The sequence below is a fragment of the Chinchilla lanigera genome, unplaced genomic scaffold (genome assembly GCF_000276665.1).
Source record: "Chinchilla lanigera isolate Chin_1 unplaced genomic scaffold, ChiLan1.0 scaffold00052, whole genome shotgun sequence".
Classification (NCBI taxonomy): Eukaryota; Metazoa; Chordata; class Mammalia; order Rodentia; family Chinchillidae; genus Chinchilla; species Chinchilla lanigera.
The window spans coordinates 9,310,253-9,334,589 of record NW_004955453.1 but is presented as its reverse complement, the minus strand read 5'-3'; the positions used below and the strand labels follow the sequence as shown (position 1 = coordinate 9,334,589).

At 38.3% G+C, this 24,337-nt stretch overlaps 1 protein-coding gene across 7 annotated transcripts in view; it reads right to left on the bottom strand.

Annotated features, from left to right (window-relative positions):
• Dock10 (dedicator of cytokinesis 10) overlaps positions 1-24,337 on the bottom strand; it is a 195,036-nt gene that overhangs the window by 89,981 nt on the left and 80,718 nt on the right. For all 7 annotated transcript variants that reach the window (XM_005395477.2, XM_005395478.2, XM_013519950.1 and 4 more), the window contains exons 5-11: positions 13,774-13,846; positions 13,386-13,508; positions 13,008-13,142; positions 5,251-5,434; positions 3,893-3,978; positions 3,495-3,578; positions 3,224-3,379 (exon numbers count right to left, since the gene is read on the bottom strand). In XM_005395477.2, coding sequence (XP_005395534.1) covers positions 3,224-3,379; positions 3,495-3,578; positions 3,893-3,978; positions 5,251-5,434; positions 13,008-13,142; positions 13,386-13,508; positions 13,774-13,846 — 841 coding nt within the window. The remainder of the gene's footprint in view (positions 1-3,223; positions 3,380-3,494; positions 3,579-3,892; positions 3,979-5,250; positions 5,435-13,007; positions 13,143-13,385; positions 13,509-13,773; positions 13,847-24,337) is intronic.

The window sequence follows — 24,337 nt, the reverse complement described above, 5'->3', positions numbered from 1 at the left end:
AATGGTGACACTATGACTTGGGTTAAATTTTATTGAAATTTCCAAATAGTTTTAAAAAACCAAGCTTCTGGGTTTTTGCTTTGTTTTTAATTTAAATCCTGCATGAATGCATGGCTGGATGGCTACTCCTACCACTTTTCGCTACTTGGAGATAGCTCTTGCCGCAGTCACTGGTTATCTGTGCTGTGGACATCCTCTGTTCTGTCACTATTGGACTCCTCTCTGACTTCAGGTTAAGCAGCAACTGTGACAGTTCCATAGAGTTGACTCCTTGGTTTATCTCTACTCCAGGAGCAGATCCTTCTTAGTTCCTTCTCTACTCATCTTTTACCTATAGCACACCTGATCCCTTCTTCATGTACATCCTTTTTTTCAGTTTTCATTTTTATTACTCCAGACTTGCGGTACATGATTACATTCCTTGTGGGGAGTTGGTACACATACATAACACATCTCAATTCTTCTTTCCTCTCCTTCCTCCCTTCCCTCTCTCTCCATGTTTTGATCCTCTTCCCATTTGAAGAAGATCTACCTCACTACTTCCACTTATCTATCTAAATGACCCCCCTTGGGTAACTGTCTAAACTAGGCTCAAATGTGTTCCTCCATTCACTGTCACTCTTCAGAATTCAAACTTGCATTTGAATCTGCTCCAAACATGTCTCTATTTGATATTTAATAGACGTATCAGACTTAATGCTGTATATCCAAAATGGTATTTTAGATCTGCATCCTCCAAATCTGCTCATGCTCCAGCCTTGCCAACTTAGAAAATGGTACCACCACTCATTGAAATGTCCAACACAAAAACCAGGACTCATCCTTGTGATCTCCCTTTCTGTTATTCAGTAGGTCCAATCCCCCAGGAAAACGTGTCAGGACAGTCACATGTGAACATTTATTTCTTCCCTTCCTTGTCAGCTGTCACTGAAGCCACATAACAAAAGGTCACAGTGGCCTTCAATCTGATCTCCTGAACAACTCTGACTTCCTCCAATCCATTCTTCTGATGGAATCTTTATAAAGCACAAATTAGACCACGCTATTTTAAAGCACTTTAAGCTCTTGATGCGTCTCCGCTCACTCTAAGGTAAATCCATGTGCTTACCACTGGCTTATAAGGCCCATCTAATCCTACGTCTTAGTGTTTCTCCCATCTTGTTTCGACTGGCTCTTCCCTTTCTCCTCTTGTTCGCAGAACTTGCCAACACCTACCTGTCTTGGGGCATCTGTACTTGGTCTTTTTCTTCCTTAGAATGTTTTATTCTTGATCTGCCTTTTTATTCCCCTTAAACTTTAAGTCTCCATTCGAATATTACCTCCTGAGACAGGCCTTCATGACCACCCATCTACACCAACCCTGCCCCCAGTTCCTCTGCATCACAGCATTCTGTATATATTTTTTTAAAGAACTGTGAGGATAATTTGTTATTTGTTCTCGCTTACTCTTCATCCTTTCAAAAAAATTAATATTCAAGAGACCAGGGATCTCATTTATTTTTCTTCCTATCATTTTTTCAGGGGTTAAATCTGGCTCACAGGAACACTGAGTATTTGTTAAAGAACGAATAAACTTGATTTTCAGTTTTACTCACATCTAGAGCAGAGTTTAAGTTATAATATATAAAAAACCTTCATTCTGGGGCTAGGCTCATATTGGCACTGTTTCCATTCTAGCTTACTTGCTAACAAGAACTCACATGTAACATGAAAATATCAATGTCTTGCATGCATAAGTTTTACAAATTTCAAAGCTACTTTTCACATACTTAGACAACAGTAAATTTTTTTTTTTTGGTACCGGGAATTGAACTCATGACTTCAGCCTTGCCAGGCAAGCGCTTATGCCACTGAGCTACATCCCCAGCAACAGTAAATATTTTACAAATACTTACTTTGCCCTAAGCACTATGTATTTTCTATATACTACCTCACCTAATCTTCACACAGTATTTGAAATATATACTGTTATTAACCCCATTTACCTAGAGAAGCCTGAGGGCAAGCCACTCACCCAACATGGTACAGCTCTTAAGATGGAAAGTCAGGCAGGGTGATCTAGGAGCTGCACATCTCCCTGGATTTTCCTCATTAAATTTGGAGGTCCACACTGTGGACACTCTCCAGGGTTAGGAGGCTTCATGAGAATTTAAAGGTGCTAGAGACACAAGGCTAGTAGATATTGAAGAAATGTCTTTGAAAGAGTTAATTCTTTCTGCCAGACATTAACTGTCACAACTCACTAGGCTCCTTTCACTGTATCATAAATGGAAAAAGTTGTGGGATTGTGTATGCCCAGGTTACAGTGAAAAAGTAATGCTGTCCCTACCTTATGAGGCACCTATACTTGTCTCAAGGATCTGGAAATCAGAATTCTTCTTTGAGGTGAAAGGGAGAAGTGAGGGATGATTTATTAGAAATGAGAACCAGATGTATTGAAAGAGAATGAGAGGAAATATACCAAATAATTACCTGTGATTTATCCTGATGGTTGAATTATGAGTAATTTTTATTTTCTTCTTTACAGTTCATTGCTTAATAATGTTTATGCTCATAAAACACACCTTCCCACAAGAACATTTACAATTAGTCTAGAATTGTCCACTAGAATCTTAATAGAAAATTCTCAAGACAGTTCATTTGGTAGGAGAAAGAATCTTGCACAGATTCAGTGGGGATGATAGGGTTTCCAAGTACAGGTAAAGCACCTTTGTAATTTCTGCATTTGCATATACTATGTGAACCATTATGCATTTAAAATTTATCTAATATTATTTTGCTTGGTTTACTATTACGCTTTGCCTGAGCAATAATATTGTGAAACTACAGGACTGATTTGTTAGCTTTTGTTTTTCTGTAGCAGATGTGAAAACAAATATATAAGTTGGAATAAAATGTCAGTTTAAAAGCCATCTCAGGTACCACTAAGAGGATACAACACCTTAGGAAACTCTGAATCACTGGACTGGTATCGTGGGGTAAATTCCAGAACACTGTCCCTTTCATGAAGCTCCTTTAAATGAAAAGGAAAGTTCTGTGGCAATAAGTTGGCAATTCCACTTAGAATTTGTGGACTTTTGTTATGTGATAAAATGCCGTGAAACATACCCCTTGATACACTAGATATGAAGTCAGTGCTTAGAATTTTCAGAAATAGAAAGACTCTGATTAGGATGGTGTGATTTCGGTGACTGGTCTATGACGAAACAGAAGAGAAACTTACATTTGTGACTGGGTCATTTTCATTCTCTGTAACACATCCCTGAAGATTTAAGTTGAGAGCTCTACAAACGATCATGATTCTCTTGGCAGCTTTTTCTTCAAAGGGTTTGATCACAAAATCAGGTTCTAAAAGATCCTTTTTTTGAAGTTTCAAGGTCTAAAAAATTTTTTGAAAGTTTTAGTCACCACTTATCATAAAAAAGAATTTCTAAATTAGAATCCCCAATTGCTTGGGTCAAGTTCACATCTGCTCAGAAAGAACAGTGACTTACATCTATATCCGGATCCAGCGAGAACAGATTCAGCCTCTCCATGTTTCGAGTTGCCTTGACACTATCTTCCGTTTCTGTGAGGTACTATGGAGAAAGCTACGTTAGACTTTGGTCTCCAAATATCCAGCTCCAACTTGGCCACATTCATATGGTTAAGAAGCAGCCTGTCAGTACTATCACTGTTTTAATGCCAGCCATTTTTACTTGGCAGATCTGGAAAAACATGCTTTGATTTTTAAGAGCCGTGTGCTTTTTGAGTAAAACACTTACATTAATGGAACGTTTTGAATTAGTCTTTTAGTCTAACTCTAAAAAGAAAGCATTTCCATTTTTTGCATGAAACCCTCAAGTAACAAGCAGCTCAAATTCATGTGCAAATACAATGTGAGCTTTATTACTTTTGCGAAGTCTGGGTGTAGGCTGTTCTCCGAAGAGTCTGTTTCTTCCGTGGTGCATTCACAAGGTATAGAATTATCCAGCGGATCTTGAAAAGATACACCGAGACAGGTTATTAAATAATGTGAGTCATAGATCTTTGCAGCCTGTGAGATATAAAACAAGCTTAGACTCAAGTCCTCAGAGGGATGTGAGCGAGCCTCAATGTTTTGTCCTGTATCCAGTGCTCCATTGTTCTAGGCAATCAGGGTCTGGAAATGAGACCTCCTGCTGATCATTTTGGGATTCTAGCCATGACACTAAAATGTGACAATAAAGAGTTTGGATCTTTCCAACACTTTGTATATACTTGGGGATGTCTTGATCTACTCAACAGTACATACTAAAGTATTGTTAAATATGTGCATATTTAAAATATGTGTATATTTTTGATACTTCTCACTCTCAGGCCACCTCATTTAGAACCTGTCTTGTAGCTTCAGTTATTTAATGTCTGTAGGACACTGCAAACATTAATGCTGTAGTTGATCATTATGGAGAAAACAGTAATTGACTGTAGAACACTTACTATGGCACATTGAGGTTGGGTTGAAATCAAGATTAATTTTCATTCTCAGTATCTTGTGACTCTTTTGCTTTATAGCATATGATACTTCGGCTACTTGAATTTAAAGGTCTGTTGGTTTCCAATACACCATGGTGTTGGGCAAATGTTTTAACATAATTTTATTTCATCAATCATGGCTGACTATTGGTGGAGAGCTTGCCTTTTATCCATCTATGAATTGGTTTTCTACCCTTCCACCCTTTCTTATACTTTGTTATTCCCTTTTCTTGCCTGAGAATGAATTAGAATCTTATCTGGGAATTAGACTGGGCAGAAGACATTGTTTCTTCTAGCTTATAAAAATGTCTTTTATTACACATACTACTGGAGCATTCACATGTAATCTGATCTCAGTATGATCAAAAAAGCATAAATGAGAGCTGCCTTTTAACAAAGAGGAAGTAATGAATATTTGCCTGTACAGAGAATAAGATTCACTAATTAAATGCAATGAAAGGCAAAGACCCACAAAATACACTTATAGGTAGTTTCCCATCAGATATGGGTATATTTTTGATGCTGATAATAGATAATGTCCAACATTATTTGCTGGGAAACAGCTTCAAATCATTGACAGTCAACTCAAAATCATCCCTAAATGCAGTGACCACCACTATTCAGTATAAGTGAAGACTGAAGCTCTGGGATGGGTATGAACTAGTCTTCATAGCTACCACAATTACTAGCAGTTTAATGCACTAAAATACAGCTCATACTTGGCAAAGAAAGGGAGATGGCTTTATGAGTGCTCACCCAGCCCCAGTTCAGTGAGCTCCATGCTTCTCCTTCCCTGCAGGGGCCCCTCGGGACTGATCTGCAAGATGCGGTTGAGGGTGTGGATCCACTCGTCCATATCCGACTCTGTTTCAGCTGCCAGCACAAAATAGGTCAGGTCGTTCATTTTCAATTCAAAGGCATATTTTCTCAGTCTGTTATTCTGCGGTACACAAAGGAAGAAAAAAAGCAGTAAGACTCAGAGAGTGAGAACCATTTTATATAGGGTTGCAGTTCCAAAGTCTTTCCATACAGATGGGTATATAAAGAAAGCTTTCCAAAACAGGGCAAAATTTCAGATGGGCTTGAATGAGGTTGTTTGATTTCTTTCAAAGTTTTTTTTTGTCTGAAGGAATATTGTATTTCGGTTTTTTTTTTATCAGATTGGGCATGTGAGCTTAAATCTTTCCCCTTCAAGCATGAGTGTGAGTGTATACTGACCTTCATGAAACAATTGCCTTAATTTCTGCCTTTGATTTCTCACTGTATGTTCTACGATCACCCCAGTTGGGCTTCTAACTCCATCCCACCCCAGAGGCAGCACTTGCCAAGGTCACTATGACGTCTATGTTTCCTTAAGATCTAACAGTATTTTTTCCACTGAATCTTCCTTCCAGGAGAATTTATGTGGTGGCCACCTCCCTTTTCCTTGAAATTCCTCTTTCCCTGGTCTCCAGGACCAAACTCTATCCCAGTTTTCTTTCTACCTCATTAACTGCTATTTGCAATCTCCGCTGCTAGCTCTTCCTTCCCTTCGTGAGCTCTGATGATAATTCTGGCTCTACCTCAAGCTGTCTTCTTTCTCATTTAGTCCAGTGGTTTTGGATATCCATAAACAATGACACCCCAGTTCCATTCTTGGCTTTGGCTTCTCCACCAAACTCCATGTTCTTCTCTAACTTGACATCTTTGCTTTGCATTTGTAGACCAAACCAGGAGGTCTTGTGCTAGTTCCTTGGAGTGCTCCTGTCTTTGTTGCTCACAGCCCTGAGGCAGCCCCTGTGTCACAATCTCCCCTGCATGGTGAGTATGATGCCTGCCCTCATGTGTTTACAATCACTCTTCACATCTCAGCTGAAAACTTTCCTTACTTCCCCAGTCTCAGCCAAGGGGACAAAGCTTTGTCTTCCAGAGGACTTATAGTAATTTGGGATTACACGTCTATTCATTTTTTGGTTTGCTTTGATAAACATATGGCTCCCCCAAGCTGCCTCCATAAGCGCTGGGTCAATATTGCTTACCCTGTAAAAGTGCTACTGCATAGAAAGGCTCCATAGCGGAGCCAGCACAGTCTTGGTTTACGAGTGGAACAGAATCAGTTCCTATTTTTAGGAACTGACATTCTACCGGGAAATGGTGAATGGATAAATGATTGAAGTGATGACCAACAGTTAAAAAACAGGCATTCTTTTTTACACAGGGGATTAAAATGGGCTAATGTGATGAGTGATTACTTCAGGTTGGGTAGCTGCTGTCGTTGTTTTCTACCATGCTCCCTGCTAAAGGCTCATTTTATTGAAAGCGTGTTGCCCGCTGATGGGCTTTGAGACTCTAATTTCATCAGGGGGATTGACCAACCAAAGAAATTCGTAGCACAATGGGCTTATTAGGAACTGGGGCCTCATTGGATGAAGCAGGTGACTGGGTTGTGTCTTTGAAAGGGAAATCTTATCCTGAGCTCCTTTCTCTCAGGCCCAGATGTGCAGAAGCTGGCTTTCTATCCGCAGTGTTTAGGGCAGTAATATTATTCCTTCATAAAGGAGGTGTTGGTGGTGTTTGCGTTTTGTGCTGGGTGAAAAGAGACTTAGTCTGTTAGTATTGCCAGCACTCAGGGAGGCTGAGACAGAATTGCAAATTCAAGTCTTCTCTGGGAAACTTAGAGAGACCCTGTTTGAAACTTAATTAATAAAAAGGGGTTTGGGGTGTAGTTCATTGTGAAGGCTCTGAGTTATCTCCCTAGTACAGAAAGGAAAGAAAGAAAAAGAAAAAGAAGTGTACTTACATCTTGTACAAATGTTTCAAAGCAAGAACATTAGCCTCTGTGAGAGCACCAAATAGAAAGATTTGGGCAAGTGCAAGGTCAGAGGTGCATTTTGAGAAACTCATTTCAAATATAGTGGTAACGGTATAGTTTGAGGCAATGGCAATGGCCTCAAACTTATTGCGCAAAGCAAATATCTAGGGAGCTTGTCGAAGAATACAAATTCTGAGATGCCACCCTCTCCCCAGGAGGAATGGGGAAGACTCCTTCCAGCCTTCCTCATTGGCGCTTCTGGGAGACTGAGGAAGGAGGTCTACGAAACTGCCTGTGAACTTCACAGAGGGTCTAAGAGCGAAGATGGCTGGAGAGGAAGCGAGAGAAATTGTGGTTTCTCTCCATGAAACAATAGCAACAGAAGCAGAACTTCAGAAAAGAACGAGAAATGCCCAGTGTCTAAGTGATAGCTTTTGCTAGAACACTATCAAGTGTATCTGAACATCTGAGTACCGCAAAATGCAAGCACATCTTATTGGTGTCTTGAAAACAGATGTGAAAGAGTCTACCTAATTGGAGACTGCAAATAATGTGGCAGGGAGACATGAAACTCCGAACGATGCTTACTTTAAAATTAAGGTGGATCAAACAGCAACTTCCTTACAAATGCAGATGCCAAAGATGAATACAATTTTAGAAACAAAACAGTATAAAATATTAATGAGTTGATTTTCTAAATTGCATTCTGTACCTCACATAAGTTGAGTATGGTTGCCCACTTCAACAATATTAATAAATGATTGTTTTAAAACTTGAATAAAGTATAACAAGCATTTGTTTCTCAAGAAAAGAGTGTTTATAAATGAAATAGGTATTTTGTTTGCAATTTCTCAAAAACTAAACTCTTTTCTTTTTGAGAGAAGTAGAACTACTTGTAGAGAAGCTTACATTGGGAACAATTTTAACATGCTTGAGTGGTTTTGTATCTCTGTAATCTCAAAGATCATGACATACAGAACAATGAAAAAGAAAGGATAAAAATAGAAAATCAGTGGGACATTTTAATAACCTTGAAGTTTAATGTTAATTCATTAAAATAAGGACTAAAATAATTCTAAAATAACAGAATGAATCGTAATTTTATTCCTACTTCCCAATGCTTCCTCAAATCAGTGTACTTTGCAGAGAATACAACTACATTGCTCAAACTCATCAGCCTATCCGTATGACTTCATAAATAATAGGAAACCCAATATGTCCTAGTGGCATATAATGTATTTAATGACTTGTGGCAAGCTAGTCTACTTCCACAGTGTTCACCTGGAAAAGTTCCAAATTATACACACTTCAAGAAAACCACTCAAGCCAGTGGAAGACTGAGTGGTGAGGAAGTAAGTTACTGAACAAAATATTCCATTATGCCCAATATGCTACTAGCATCTTCCACTAAATTTTGCAAGCATGACAGTAGAGTTTTAAAAGGAAGCACACAACATCAAATCCAGGTTATTGGTGTTGGTGGTTCCTGACCATGATGTTTATCCACTTTCTGTAGCTTTATTTATTCATTCATTCAACAAAAATTCATTGGAGGACTCTTTTACGCTAGTCACATAGCACTGAAAAACATTCGAGTAAGGTACTTTTACATACTATACTTGCATTTAACATAACACAGTGTAACGGATGAGACAAACAGAAACATAACTTATGTGCAATATGATAGAATATAGCATCATGCACTGATAAATGTAATTTCATTCTTGCATATGTGGTCAGGGCTTACTGTTTGAAATGTGTTCCTCACGCCTTAGTTGTATAAGTCACATGTATTTTGCTTTCATTCTGTGCATCCATCCCATACGCTGGGGACACTTTTAAGACAAAAATCACATTTGTTTTTCATGATGCTTTCACATAGTAAAGCTTACCAACATATACTTGCTGAAATGAATTCTGAATCTAAAGTTCACTGTTTAAAACTGCATGAGAATCTATATTTGTGGTATTTCTTCTGCCCATATGGCTTACATAAGTTAAACGTATATATACATGGGCATGCCCACTGTATGTAAGATAAATACAGCACTAATAAAAGTGTCTTTCTGTGACTTAGGAGTTCTTCTGTCTGTAATCTACCTTCGCTATTTATTAGTTCTGTCTCTGTCTTGGGAGAGCCACTTTATCTGAGTATTATTTCAATAAACAGTGAAAGTAGTAATGTATATTCCATCAAGTGCTGCCAGTATAATACAGGAAGAAAGTTACAGGTGCCATATGGGTTGTTATTATCATGAGAAGTAAGATCTTTAAAGGTGCAGTTTGCCAATGGGAAACATGCAGGTCATACATGGCATCTACATGTGTTTTCCTTCACTTTCCCATGTATGTGGGCATGCACAACCCAAGCTGCTTCTACATCTCACAGCTGCCCACACTTGATCTGTAGAAGGCATCTGAACTTTTAGACTTTGGTTATACTCGAGGTCATTTTCTTGGAACCTATATCTATATGGTGGCGGAATCAGCACCTAGGAGGAAATAAAGTGCTGGTACCTTAGCATCTGTTTAACTCTGTGTAAAGTGAGGTTGACCATTATCCTTGTTTAAACAAGGATCCAGCTGAAAATCTTGGGTAACTCATTCTATTGTACAATGGCAGGGCTTGAGATAGGTGTTTGTATGGAAGGAAGAATGAATGAATGAGTGGATAGGTGAATGCATGCGATAGGGCAGCACAGACCTAAAAACCCCTTACTGTCCTAACAAAACTGAAGCAGCAAAAACTGAAAGTTCTGTCATAGATTAGAAGTGCAGTCCTGAAAAACAGATCTAGTACTGACTGATGATATTCAGAAAGTAGAGAAGTATAGTTTGGTCACTTTTTGTTTGTTATCAAGACCTAGGAACTTGCCAAATGTCACTTAAAGTCTTAGAGAAAGTGAATTGCAGGTTCTCTGTTCACGGTCAAGCTTGTAGTAAGTATATTCTATGAATCTCAGGAATTATTCTTAGGAAAACACAACAATATACATTGGATCTGAAAGAGGCAAATGAAAATGGTTTATTCACTAATGATTATTACGAGCTTGAGCTCACTAAGAATGCTGGATGATACAGTTTCTGAGACAAAGACTTTGTTCCTCTTTTCTGTGTGTGTGTTATTCAAGGAGACTGTCAATGATTCCTGACAAAATAATTCTGACTCATTGTAGTCATTCATTTGCTCTGTGCTTTTGTGTGTATGTGATTCATCCTTAGGAACATTTTGTGCCTGAGAGCTTACAAGAACAATTCTTAAACTTTGCACTATCTCGCTTGAAATCTTCCATCTAGATGTAAGAATTTATAAGCTAGAAACTTTCTGGCAGTTATGGACAAAGTGTGACCCAAACACAAGGTGACAAATCACCTATATCCCCAAAGTGATCTCACAAACCTTGAAGTCTCCGCCTGCAGAAAGGATGTAGATGACACCGGATTAAAGCTTTTGATAAACAGGAAGATAAATACATGAATTCTTTAAACTGTACATGTAGAAAACCTATCTTGTGGAATCCCACAGACAGATGCAGATTTTCTGTGTAGACTTGCAGCCTGACTTTTATCAGTTGTTACCGTTTTGTGCTCTCAGAATATTCCACACACTCTGCCATCTATACTTCTATTACAGGTTATCTGTACCAGTAACAGTGAGCACAAAACTGCCACTTTCTGATTTTGACTTTTGCAGGAAACTGAATTCCCTGTGCCTAAGCACAGACCCTAGCATATTCCAAGCAGCTGAATGAATGAATGAAGGAATGAACAAATAAAGAAATGTCTTAGCACATTTGTGTTGAAATTTCAGACGGCAAATCAAGATTTACTAAGAAGGCTTTCCCTTAAAGGAATGTCTACCTTCCAAAGTTGTAAACTTTAGAACGAATGGAACTAGGGAAGAAAGGGTGAAGATTCACCATCTTCCAGATCCTTTACACATTTCAGCATGGTTGTTCTAGTTTTATCAACAAGAAACCTGAGAACAAAGAGGTTGAGTCATTTACTCAAAGGCTTCAGATCAAAATTGGCAAAACTACGCTTTCCACGCTGACCTGCGTCCATTGCAAATGTGACTTTCACCTAAAAGAGTTTCTTTCATCTTTAAGCAGAGACTGAACCATTGTTTAAGTAAGAGATAACAGAGAAGGGCCTAGAGCGGAAAGTCAGACTGGGGCACTTAGGCGTGGGTTCGACACTCAGTTCTGTTCTTTGAAGAAGAAAAACATGGGATAGAGACTATCGCTGCAAGCTTCATGGAGAACAAAAGACTTTAAAAATGATGACTTGTTTGACAGGGTAAGCTTTTGAAGTACAAATGGAAACTATATTTTAAAATTTCAGCTCCCTGTCTGTAAAATGTAATTATTGATCTCTAAATTATTGCTAAAGATAAAACCTCATATTTCTAAGGCTGAAGAGTTTTTTCTGTTACCAACAATAGAAGTTCTCTCCGCCCTCCATTAAGATCTTTATTGCCCTTTCCATGTTGAAAGTTAGCATCTGCATTAGAGTGCAATTAGCTTCCATCTCTAGTAGAGTGCTCAGCAACACTTAATTAATTCTTTCCTCTTCAAGTTTAGCTTTCTTACTGGTTGGAGGAATTCCAGGTTTTAACAGAGCAACTGTCCAGAAATAGGCCTGGACTTACAGACTGAAGAGGCCTCTACTTTACCCCACATATCTGAATGCCCCCAGTAGTAGCTGAGGATGTGATCTCAGTGAAAACTTAACAAGCTCCGTGGGTGCTTGGGGCTTACTGATCACAGAAAGTACAGCTCTAGTAGGCACTGTTCAGATAACGGGCCTTGGCCTCAGGGAACCAGGGTCTTCCTGTGAAACTTGGGGGGAGATTTCATTGCCTCAATTTTTACACAAGAGGAAATAAGGGTAGATCTTACATCAGGGTGGACAGAGTAAATATTTTGAATGTAGTAACACCTGATATCTATGGAATGCAAGCGATCTGTAAAATCATTCTGTTTCCCTTTGCAACCGTGGTCCACGTGGTTTAATACTAAGCCAATAATCTGAAGAGGAAAAATTGGTAGAATAGCATTTATCCGTCTAGAAGCACTATGCCTGTTTCCGAAGTTAAACTCTTGGGAATCAGTGTAATCTTTATCTTTGAAGAAAATCTTCTCTTTGGAGAGGGAAAATGTGCACACTGTGAACTTGCTGTCTCATTGTTTCCCAGTTATAAAGGTAACATTTATGAAGTATAGGCTTTGAGCTATGTGATTTATGCATTAACTTACTTAATTTCCTTACTTTGGTTGTTCTTGTCACTGACCCATACAGGCAGGCATTTCCTTGAATAAACACAGCAGCCTGCTCTGGCCTCAGGCCCCGTGTACTTTGCTCTGTTAATTCTATAGTTCATAGGTAAATGGCCTCTTACAAAGGCTTTTCTCATCTTTTGAGCATTAATATTCCTTTCCGATCTTACCATTCATTTCTCTCCTTCATTATCCTATTTATTTAATTTTTATTCAAAAATTTACCTACTGACTGTATTTTGTTGGTTTATTTCTTTGCTTATGTCCTGTTTTTCTTTACTGGATGTAAGTTTTGTGGAGCCCAGAAATCTAGGCTGCCTTGTCCACTGTATTCCTAGAGTCTCTGGTAGTTTTAGGTTTATATGATATACTCCAAAAACATTTGTTAATATTTTTCAGCGAAAACAACTACTGAAAGGAAAAAAAAAAAGATTTCTACTCACCTGTACCACACCTGTACAGGAATCCAAAAAGATGCAGCCTTTGGGTTCTTTGGATATTTTTTCATCTTTGTAAAAATTCATAATGTAGGAATTATCTGGCAACTGAGTCAGCTGGAAGTAACGCTTTTTGAATGACTGAGGGAAGAAAAGGGTGGGGGAAAGAGTTCAAATTGCAAACGAAAAGTTGAATTTTAAAAATTCTTTGGGAATTTCTGTACTTCAAGGGCATTGTTCTAGAAAAGAACAGCCTACTTCCTCATAAATAAAACATTACAGGATACATAAACTCAATTCAAATGAGTCTCCTCTGCATTGTGATCACAAAGGGGAGCGTCAAGCAAGGTGACATGGGAGGGGTCGGTCTCCGTGTTTCCTTACCCGAACAGTGACGGTGTTGTTCACGGTGCTGTTGAAATTCCCCTTGTAGAGCCAGCCAGACTTGAAAACGCCAGACCCTCCGGCTCCCCCACCGCCCTTGGAAGACGAGTGGGAAGTGGTGTCCTGCACAAAAGGTGTCATGAGCATCCAGCCAGCTCTGTGAATCTCGCCTCTCAGACCCTGCCCTTAAAGAGCAGACTCCTTCTCCTCTCTTGGACTCATCCGCAATACTCATCTTCGAAGTCAAAGCAAATGTGGTTCACTTTGTCTAGCAGCTCCGTCACAGACACTTCCTACTTCTCACAGAAAACTGGCCAGAATGTGCCAACGCCAGTGCGAGGCAAAAACTAACTATTCTCACGTTAAGCACCCCTAACAGCTTAGTTACCTCATCCTTATCGGCGTCTTCATGGTCAACTTCAAAGGAATGTGAGGGAAGTTTCTCTGGTTTGTATTCTGCTCTGATATTAAAAAGAAAAGAAAAGAGCCTGGTTTGTCAGCTGACATTACGTTCATTTCCAGCTGTTTCCAAGGTAACAGCGATGATGCTAGCACTTTTAAAACGTCAAAAAAAATTTATTAGTACATATTTGTAGTACATAATGTTTACATTCCTCATACGGAGTTGGTCCATGCACATAACACAATGTTGGGGGGCTGGGGATTTAGCTCAGCGGCAAAGCGCCTGCCTGGCAAGCGCAAGGTCGTGAGTTCGGTTTCTGGTACCGGAGAAAAACCAAAACAACAACAACAACAACAACAACAACAACAAAAAAACATAACACAATGTTGTAATCTTAAGAGCTGTGAGGTTTCTATTTTCTTTGAAAGTACTTTTCCCTGTGTTACTATATATATCTTATCTCCAGTAAGTAAATATTTTTACAGTATGAAGCTACTATTTATATTGGTGTCTACACATCTTTTTAAGCTAGATGAAAGTGAGCAGAATCATTGTAGAGGTTTGGTACTTTATATCCTCTTGCTTCTGCAGGCTGACGTGAACTATTAAGTAGTGAAATTTTTATTACTTTTTCTGGGTCACCTATGAGATGTGGTGACTGTTTCAGTGTAAAAAGTTACAGTAAAAGAAACACTGTCATTTATCCACTCAAAATATTCCCCCTCACTTTGATCACACTTATCCCATTGATCTTGACATTTTCTGAAGCAGTTTTGGAAGTCTTTTCACATGAGTACCTTTGGTTTTGTTATGGGTCTGCTTTGATGTCTGGCCAATTCTGAACGTTTACCTTTCATGGTCCTTTTGACTTTGGGGATGAGCCAGAAGTCACACACTACCAGATCTGGTTGATAAAGTGGCTGAGGACACACCAGAGTGTGTTCACACGGCTGCCTTTCTGTTAGACGGCACTTGGTAGCAGCATTTTCTGTACGTTTCATCACATCTCATAAAGATACTTAGGAAAGAAGACTCCCAGAACTGCTTCAGGAAGTGGCAGCAGAGAAGTACAAAGGATCAAGATGTGAATCATTTATTTCTATGACTCACTGTATCACAGACATATTCTAATTAAAAAAGTAGCATAAAGGCTGGAATAACTGTGCTTGAAGCAAGGGGTAGTATTCTGAGGGATGGGGGTTAACTGCATGTGTCTTTGACTGAAAATAATAATAATAATATAATAATCATAATGTAAAAAGTTCAACATTCACCATACTTTTATCACACAGCTCGTACGTGCTCCAGATTGCAGGATGGTTGTCTGAAGAGGCCTCACCTCTGAAGAACCCTGTTCTGGAGACCAGCCTGTGCTATGCGCTGAGCTCCCCTACCTGCAGCCTCCTCAGAAGGCCACTCAAGGGGGCCTAGTGACAGTTATGCACACTTTGTGCATTCCCCTGGCAGCACAGAAATGCCTGCTTCAGACAGTGTCACCAACCCGCCCACAGGAATGGTTAAATGGAAACCGGGCAATGCTGCCCATGGTTCAGGCCTTTCTTGAGATCCAGCTCTTTGTCATCACTACTGCATCTAATCCTCCATGTGGAAACTCAAGGGATGTTTTCCTTTCTTTTCCTTTCCTTTCCTTTCCTCTCCTCTCCTCTCCTCTCCTCTCTTCTTTCCCTGCCCTGCCCTGCCCTGCCCTGCCCTGTCCTACCCTGCCTTTCCCTGCCCTTCCCTTTCATTTGTTTTTTTTTTGGTGGTACATGGAATTGAACTCAGAGCCTTCACACTAAGCTGTGTCTTCAGCCTTTATTTATTTATTTATTTTTGTTGTATTTTTTTCTGGTACCGGGAATCGAACTCATGACCTCGCGCTTGCCGGGCAGGCGCTGTGCCGCTGAGCTAAATGCCCAGCCCAGCCTTTATTTTTAACTCTTTTCTTGAGACAGGATCTCTCTGTTGCTAAGTTGTCCAGGCTGGGCTCAAACTTCGGATCCTCCTGGCCCACTGTCACAGAATGCTGGGATTACAGGTATGCATCACCGTGCTCATCTGTCTGTATTTTCTTCAAGATGACTTATAGTGTGTAGAAACAACCTCTGAATGTAACCATTAGAGGAAAAAAGATCGGAATATTTAATATTCCTATCACAAATTGTACCTTAAGTTGATGATAAATCCAGAAAAAGAAGAAAAATAATCTGGAACTCCTTGTACCTTAAGTATGCACACACATACTTCATGTGCATACACACAGGGTGTTAACTAATGGGTTAAAAATACTCTTTTACTCTCTGTTTGAAAGACATAAAATGTCTGATCTCAGTTTATAGCAGAAGTTAGCACAGACAAAGAGCATGGTCCTCACGGTTACACTAGGCAAAGTCTGAGATGAGAACCACATGGTTTACTCCTGATGAGAGGTTTTTAAATATTATGGTAAAATATTTGTAACACGATACAGTTCAGTAACATTAAGCACATTCACAGTGTTGTGTGCAAACACCATCATTGCCAGACCTTTCCCATCATCCCTCACTAAAATTCTGTACTCATGAAATAGTAATTTCCCATTTCCCTCTCTCCCAGCCCTGGTTACCACTGTGCTACTTTCTGTCTGTATGGATTTTACTATTCTAAGCCCTCACATAAGTGGAATTGTACAGGATTTATCTTTTTATGCCTGCTTTTGTCATTTAGCATAATGTCTTCAGGGCATCCGTGGTATAGGACCTGACTCCTCTTAACTCCTGAATAATATTCCATTGTAACTTGATAAGAGTATGAACCCTAAAATCATTTCCATGAAGGCATCCTGAGTTCTACTGTATTAGGGACCTTTTCTTACAGACTGCATCACTCTTCCCCATGCCCACCTGATTCTGTTACTTATGCACATGTTTTAGCCCTTTATCAGACTGTACATACCTTAAAGCCAGGAACTTTAATGAACTCCCACCCATATCTCACTCAGCTATCTCCCTTCCTTTTGTTATAGATGCTCAATATGCATTTGATGATTAGATCAATAAGAGGGTGAGGTGAGGAAGAATATCACAGAAGTAATAGGAAATGGTATAACTTCAGTGTTTTTGGTAGGTATTTTGATTATTATCTTTTTAGCTACGGAACATATTTTTGCTGATCAAAATCTTAAGAGGTGCATCTAACATATTGCTTGTGTTTTTAAAAAGTGTTTTACTATCATGATTTTCTTTTATAAATTCCAGTTATGAGATGTACTTGCTATCCAAATCAATAACAAAGGATAATAAAGTTGCTCTGAGAAACATTATTTGAGATTGGGAGCTGAGTATTATACTTGGAGTAAGGTCTTAGCTTCAGTTTTCTTTTCTATCCCTGTGTATAATATCGCTTTTCTCATCCCAGAGAGATTTACGTACCCAAAGAAGTTTAAATATATACGTACTTAGAAGTTTTGTACTAAAACTTAAATATGCATTAGGAAGCCTGTTGCATTTTAGCATATTATTATGTGTGGAATAAGACATTTGTGTACAGCATTAGGCCTCTACAATTTTACGATAAAAATTATTTCTAACAATTTTTTTTTTGTTTGTTTTGTTTTGGTACCAGGAACCGAACTCATGACCTTGCTCTTGCCAGGCAGGCACTGTGCCACTGAGCTAAATCCCGAGTCCCAAAGGCAGTTTTTTTTTTGGGGGGGGGTACCAGGAATTGAACTCACAACCTCGGGCTTGCTGGGCAGGCACTTGTACCGCTGAGCTATATCCCTGGTTATTTCTAACAATTATTTATACAAGCACACAGAGGAAGAGATTATAAGACTTATCTCTGAAATAATTCCTGTTTTAGGAAAGGAGAGTTCAAACCATCTCTAATAAACATGCTAAATACAACTGCAGCCATTTCTGTTCAAGAATTCTGATGTATCACAGTTAGTTTTTCTTCTTGCAGAGCTTTAGATTCTCAAGCTTTTCTACGACCCCTGCCATTGATGTTAACTTTTTCTGCTCCTTTTGGTCAGCATCACCTGTATGTGAAGACAGGGCAAGTGGAGGCTCTACAGTGTTATTTTAGGGTCACTAGCAAATTCTCCCTACCCTGTCAGAAATTCTTTTTCTCCTTAATATCATCTGCCACTCCTTGAAGAAAAAGCATCCCCTTTTACTTTGTCATTTGATTGACAAGATAAAGCCCTTAAATACAACCTTTCCTTTTCTCTAACTCCCAGGAGAGGTGCCGTGTCACAGAGATTCAGGGGCAGGTTCAAATGGGTGATTCCACAGCAATGATTTGAAACAGTTCTTCTGATGGGACAAAACATGAGTGTCCTAAGATTTTAAAAAATGATATGGCAGTAAAGCAAAGATGGCGACATCTCAAGGGAAAGGTAAATGAATGAGTAGGGAAAATTCAGAAAGAGGTAGCAAAGGTAAACTTGAACATGGAATGTCAAACTAAGCTCTACATCAGTCATTTTCATTAAACTTTCTTCAACATGGACACAACATTATTTATTTCTGAACTTCTTTTCACTTCTTTTGCCAGCATGGCATATCCTTTCTTCTCTTATAAAAGAATATTTTTGTAGGCAAGTGTTCTTGATAACTATGGATTACAATATTGGTCATGTTCTGCTATCTAACTTTTCTTATTATGATTTTCATAACACAGACAAAAAAGAGAGGAAACGGCATTTCAATGAGTAATGATACAATGGAAGAAAAGTAAGGGAACAAAGTCAGGTTTTCACTAATCTCAATGGGTGAGGTTAAATACTTGTGTTAGTTACATTCCCCTCGCTGGGACAAAATATCTGCTACCTGCAATCTAAAGGAGAGCTTTATTTTGACTCAGGTTTCAGTGGGTGCAGTCCACAATTGGCTGACTTCAAGGTAAAAATGGCATGGTGGCTGAACAGGGCAGAGGAAAGCTGCAATACCCATGGCATCCAGGAAACAGAGAAAGAAGAGCTAGGGATATGAATACCCTCTTCTAGGCCACACCCACAGTGACCCATCTTTTCTGACCAGGGCCCACCTCCTAAGAGCACATTTGGGTGTGAAGTCAAAGGTAGATTAATCCAATAATGAGTACAGTGCCCCTATGATCCAATCACATTCTAAAAGCTTCACCTCTGAACATACGGGTTTTTTGGGGGACATTTTAGATCCAAACCGTAACAATGCTCAAGAGTGTTTTGCATAAACTGTCTCAGTACAGAAGTATAAATAATGGCTAAGTTTCTCAAAACCTCATGCATTTGAAGTGATTTGCAAACAACTTCATTGAAAACACTAAAAGAGTGTTTATCAACAGAGAGTGCCTGAACAAAGTATAATACATCCACAAAAAGAACGGTTACTCAGAAAAGGAGTAACTGACTCTTCTACTGATGCGCAGAACAAATGGACACCACTCAAAAGATTATGCTTGGTAAAAGGAACTGAAACACAAGGATGTACCTGGTGTAATTCTCACATTGTGAAGATCTCAGAGCAATGGTTGTCTCAAGGAAAGAAGGAACTTGAGGTGATGACTGAGCAGAAACCGGTAGCAGTTAACTTTGGTAGTGATAATAATGTTCTCAATGGCAAAAGAAGTTTTGAATTGCACAGGTGAACTCATGCTCAAAAGTTACTAGATAGTTCCCTCAGGACTCGTGCATTTCTTGTATGTAAATTTTACTATAGAAACACATGAACAATAAATTGCAAACATATAAATCTCTGTCTAACAATATGTAACCTGAAGGGTTTAGAGAGGCAGTGTGCTGATATTTTAAACTCACTTTGAAATGTTCTAAAATAAGATGAAATTAGTAGATGGCTGGAGAGATGGATGGATGGATGGATGGATGGACAGATGGATATGTAATGAGGTAAAATAAATACAGTAATATGTAAAGGGCATTTTAAATATTGAAGACAGGGAGTGTTTATTGTACACAAGTCTTTCAATTTTTTCCTGTTTGTAAATTTTCATACTTCTTTTAATTTTAAAGAGAACAATTTTTAAAAAAGGAACAATAGCAAAATACAAACAAAACAAAGCAAGGACATTAAAAATGATATGGGGTTGCAAACCAAATGATAGGGATTAACAGTGTTTGTTATATTACATATTGTTATCTTCAACAAGGTTGCTCAGATTACATTTTTAAGGTATTGAAGGAATTATAGAAAGAATAACAAAAATTGACATTTTTCTGAATTGGTTCTTTTTTGTTTTAATATACTAAAAAGAATCAAAACTTCACACAAATGCTGAAAAGCTTTTCAAGTTTCCAAAATGTTTCTTTAATATCTAGTTCCTTTGTAGTATACTGTTGTATAACTTACATCTGCACGCTCTTTCATACAATGAAATTTTCTTTCAGCATTTACCTCAAGCTCACATTAAGTTTCCAAAGTAACTCAGAAGACAGAAGAGAAGAAGGACACCAGTGAGGTTCTGAGTAGGGACCAAGCTTGGAGCATCCAGAAGCACAAGGCTGTTGAGCCTGCGCACTCTGAGGGAGGCGGGAGTAATGTCAACATTGCCTTGAAAAGCTCTTGAGTGGGAGTGACAAGGAGTGTGTTTATCATGGCTGAAGCCTGAAGGCTACTGAGGATTCTTCAGTCCTGTACCCAATGATCCCAGAGCACAACCTCCCAGCCTTAAAAGAGCAATCAGGACATTTAGCTCAGTTGTTGCTTGTGCGGCTATAGCACAGTGATTGTTCCCTGTATATTTTTTTATTTTAAAGGGAATTTAAAAATATAAATGATACAGAATTTCAAAACAAGATGATAGGAAATTAAGATAGCTAAGATAATTGTACTACTAATTTCTATTAGTTTATTGAAAGGAACAGTTAGCGCTTGTATTGTTTGATCAGTTTTACAGGACTATATTTGGTAACCTGAGCAACTATTTTGAAGATTGTTCTCTCTTAAAGATCATACTTACAAATGAAACTCAACATTGCATTATTATCATACATCATGATCAGGTTAGTTTCATTCCAGCGTGTAAGCCTGGTTCATCCTACGCAGATCAATAAATTTAATGCACCACCCAACATAGAATCAAGGAGAAAAATCATACAATCATTTCAACAGTTACAGAAAAGGCCCTCAGTGAAATTCAACATCTTATTATGACAAAAACTCGAATAAACTAGGTATAGACAGATCAGATCTCAAAATAATAAAGGCTATTTATAGCGAACACATAGCCAGTATGTATCAGCCTGAATGGGGAAAACTTGAAATAATTTCCTCTAAAAGTGAGACTGAGACAAGGGTATCCACTTTCACCACTCTTATTTAATGAAGTAGTGAAGGTTTTAACCAGAATAATCAGGCAAGGGAAAGAAATAAAAGTGGTACAAATAGGAAAGGGAGGAGTCAAATTATCCCTGTTTACAGATGATATGATTGTATGCAGAGAGAGCCTTAGAGAATCCACGAAAAGTCTCTGAGCACTGGTAAACAAATTCAGCAAAGTAGAAGGATCCAAAATCAACATAAAGAAATTAGTAGCTCTCCTATACACCTACAATGAATTCACTGGAAAAGAAATCACTGACACAGTCTCTTTCATGAACACCTCAGAAACACACACAAAATACGTAGGAATAAACCTAAGGAGGTAGAAGATTCCTACAAGGAAATTCATAAGATACTGAAAAAAGAAATTGAAGAACATATGAGAAGATGGAAAGACCTCCCATGTTCATGGACTGGAAGAATTAATATTGTTAAAATGGCCATACTGCTGAAATCTACCTACAGATTCAATCCCCACCAAAAGACCAATTTCATTCTTCACAGAACTAGAAAAAATCCTGAAATTCATATGAAAGCATGAAAGACTCCAAATAGCCAAAGCCACCTTGTACAAAAAGGACAATGCTGAAAACATCACAATACTTGAGTTCGAAATGTAGTATAGAGCCATTGTAACAAAAAACAGCCTGGTGTGAGTATAAAAATGGACACTACACCAATGACATAGGACAGAGAACCCAGAAATAAACCCATGTGCTTACAATCATCTGATTCTTGACAAAGGCACCAAAAGCATACAATAGAGAAGAGATGGCCTCTTTAACAAATGATGCTGGGAAACTGGATATTTACATGTATAAGATTGAAAGTAGATCTCCACCTCTCCTCTTGTACAAAAATCAACTCAAAATGGATTAAAGACCTTACTATAAGACAGAAACATTAAAACTATTAGAGGAAGACATAGGGGAAACACTTCAAAATAGAAACATCGGGAATCTCTTCCTGAATAGGACTCCAATGGCTCAGGAGATAATAGGATGAAAGAATCAACAATGAGATCACATGACACGAAAAAGCTTCTGTACAGAAAAAGAAACAATGGAGTAACAAACAGTCTACAGAATGGGAGACAATCTTTGCCAGATATTCTTCTGACAGAAAATTAATATCCAGAATATATGACGAATTAAAAAATTAACAGTAAAAGAATAAATAATCTGATCAATAAATGTGAATGTGAACTGAACATCTACTTCTCAACAGAAGAAGTGCAAATGGTCAGTCATCACATGAAACAGTTTTCAATATCTTTAGCCATTAGGGAAATGCAAATCGAAAGTACATTGAGATTGCATTTCACAGCCTTCAGAATTGCTATCATGAAGAATGCAAAACATAATGAGCAATGGTAAGGATACGGGGGCAAAAGAACTCTTACACACTTGGAATATAAATTAGCGTAGGTGCTCTGGCAAAACCACATAAAAGTGAATGAACGTAGTGGAGAAGAAGAAGAGAATTAAAGGGAGAGAGAAGGGGAAGCTGAAGGAGGATAACGGTGGGATGTAGTTAAGGTACCTTGTGTGCATGTATGAAAACGTCATGGTGAAAGCCTGTCATTCTGCATAATTCATATGCACTAATAAGAAAGATCATACAATGAGCAATACCTGTGGATATTCACTTTAAATTCTTCCCCCAGGAGCACTGCGTTGTCCCTAAGAGACTTAGGGATCGCAAGATAAAGGGCTGGTCAGGAACTTTATTTTCTGAGCTGAAATCCAATGTGCCTCATCAGTTACTACCTATGAGGTTTATGGCAAGGTATCTTTTAGCACCAAGCTTCCTCCATAAAACAGAGATAACAGTTCTTATTTTATAGGGCTATGAACATTAAATGAGATAATGTATGTATGGCATCTGGCACTTTCTGACTTGCGAAGGTCAATAAATGTAAATATGCTTTTATTTTTTAAAAATCTGTTCTAATTCAGTCAGCCCAGCTAAACTGCTCATCCTTTATCTGAATCTGAGTGAAAATTATACCTGCAGGGAATTTTCTTCTTTATATCTTCTTTCAAATCAACAATAGTGAAAAATTTGAACATGTCATATATCTTTGTATTTTACCCAGTGGATTAATAAAATCAGTGGCATCATAAATTTTTATGCCGCTCTGAGTTGAGAACTCTAAGACTAGTGTTGGTTCTTATTACTAATGTATGAAGACTTATGTTTTACACTCTACCTAGAAATAATATCTCTGCAGTATGAAAACACATTTACAAAACACATTTTACAAAAAAATAGGGTTTGTAACAGTTAAAATAATACATTTTAAGGGACACATTTCACCTTTTCCTCATAATTTCAAATTTTCATTTTGCAATCTTAGTAACCCATAAAAGAAAATGATCAATTTAAATTGGTAGTAGGCACATGAGAATTTTTCTAATCCAAAATGATTTATTTCTGACAGCCTTAGAAGACCCAAGTACATTAATCTGTTTCTTCTATTGATCTAAATATGTGCAGTCTGTAAGGAGAAGTGCTTAGCTTTGTAAAGTCATTAAAAATAATTCCGCTATTCAATTTTACAGTCTTCATTATCTTAGGCTGGAATATATGCTACAGGGTCATATTCTGGAACTTCTTATTTTCATTTTGAATATACATAGTTTATTAAAGTTTCTTACTCTGTGGCAGTCATAATCTTCCCCTTTTTGGTGTCAGCTTCCTCTTCCTTTAGCTAAAGTAAGGGAAATTCTCAAAAGTATTTTGGCTACTTTCTCATTTCTTCTCATGAGAGGATTCTATCCATGCTCTATGAGGGTCCCAATTCAGCACTAACATTTAAAAACTGTTCTTAGCAGACACGTCCTCTCCACCATTTTAACAGAGGAAGAATACTGTGAGTGTGAAATATTTTTTCCCCTTTATGGAATCATGAATATAAGAAAAGATAAACAGTGCTTGAGGCTAAAACTACTGAGGAACTCAATATACTTTCCTTTTTTATTTTTTCGTCTTTTTGAGACAGGGTCTCCCTGTGCAGTTCAGGCTGGCCTTGCACTCAGTTTGTAGCCCAGGCTGGTCTTGAACTCACAACAATCCTCCTGCCTCAGCCTCCCAAGTGCTGGGATTATAGGCGTGCGCCACCACGCCTGGCGTTTCAATATACTGAAGACAGTGAAAACCTTTTACTCAATAGGGAGAAAAACACTGCTGTCTGTGTCGTCTCACTTGATAAACAGTCTTCCACAGGCAGGCACACAGCTTCC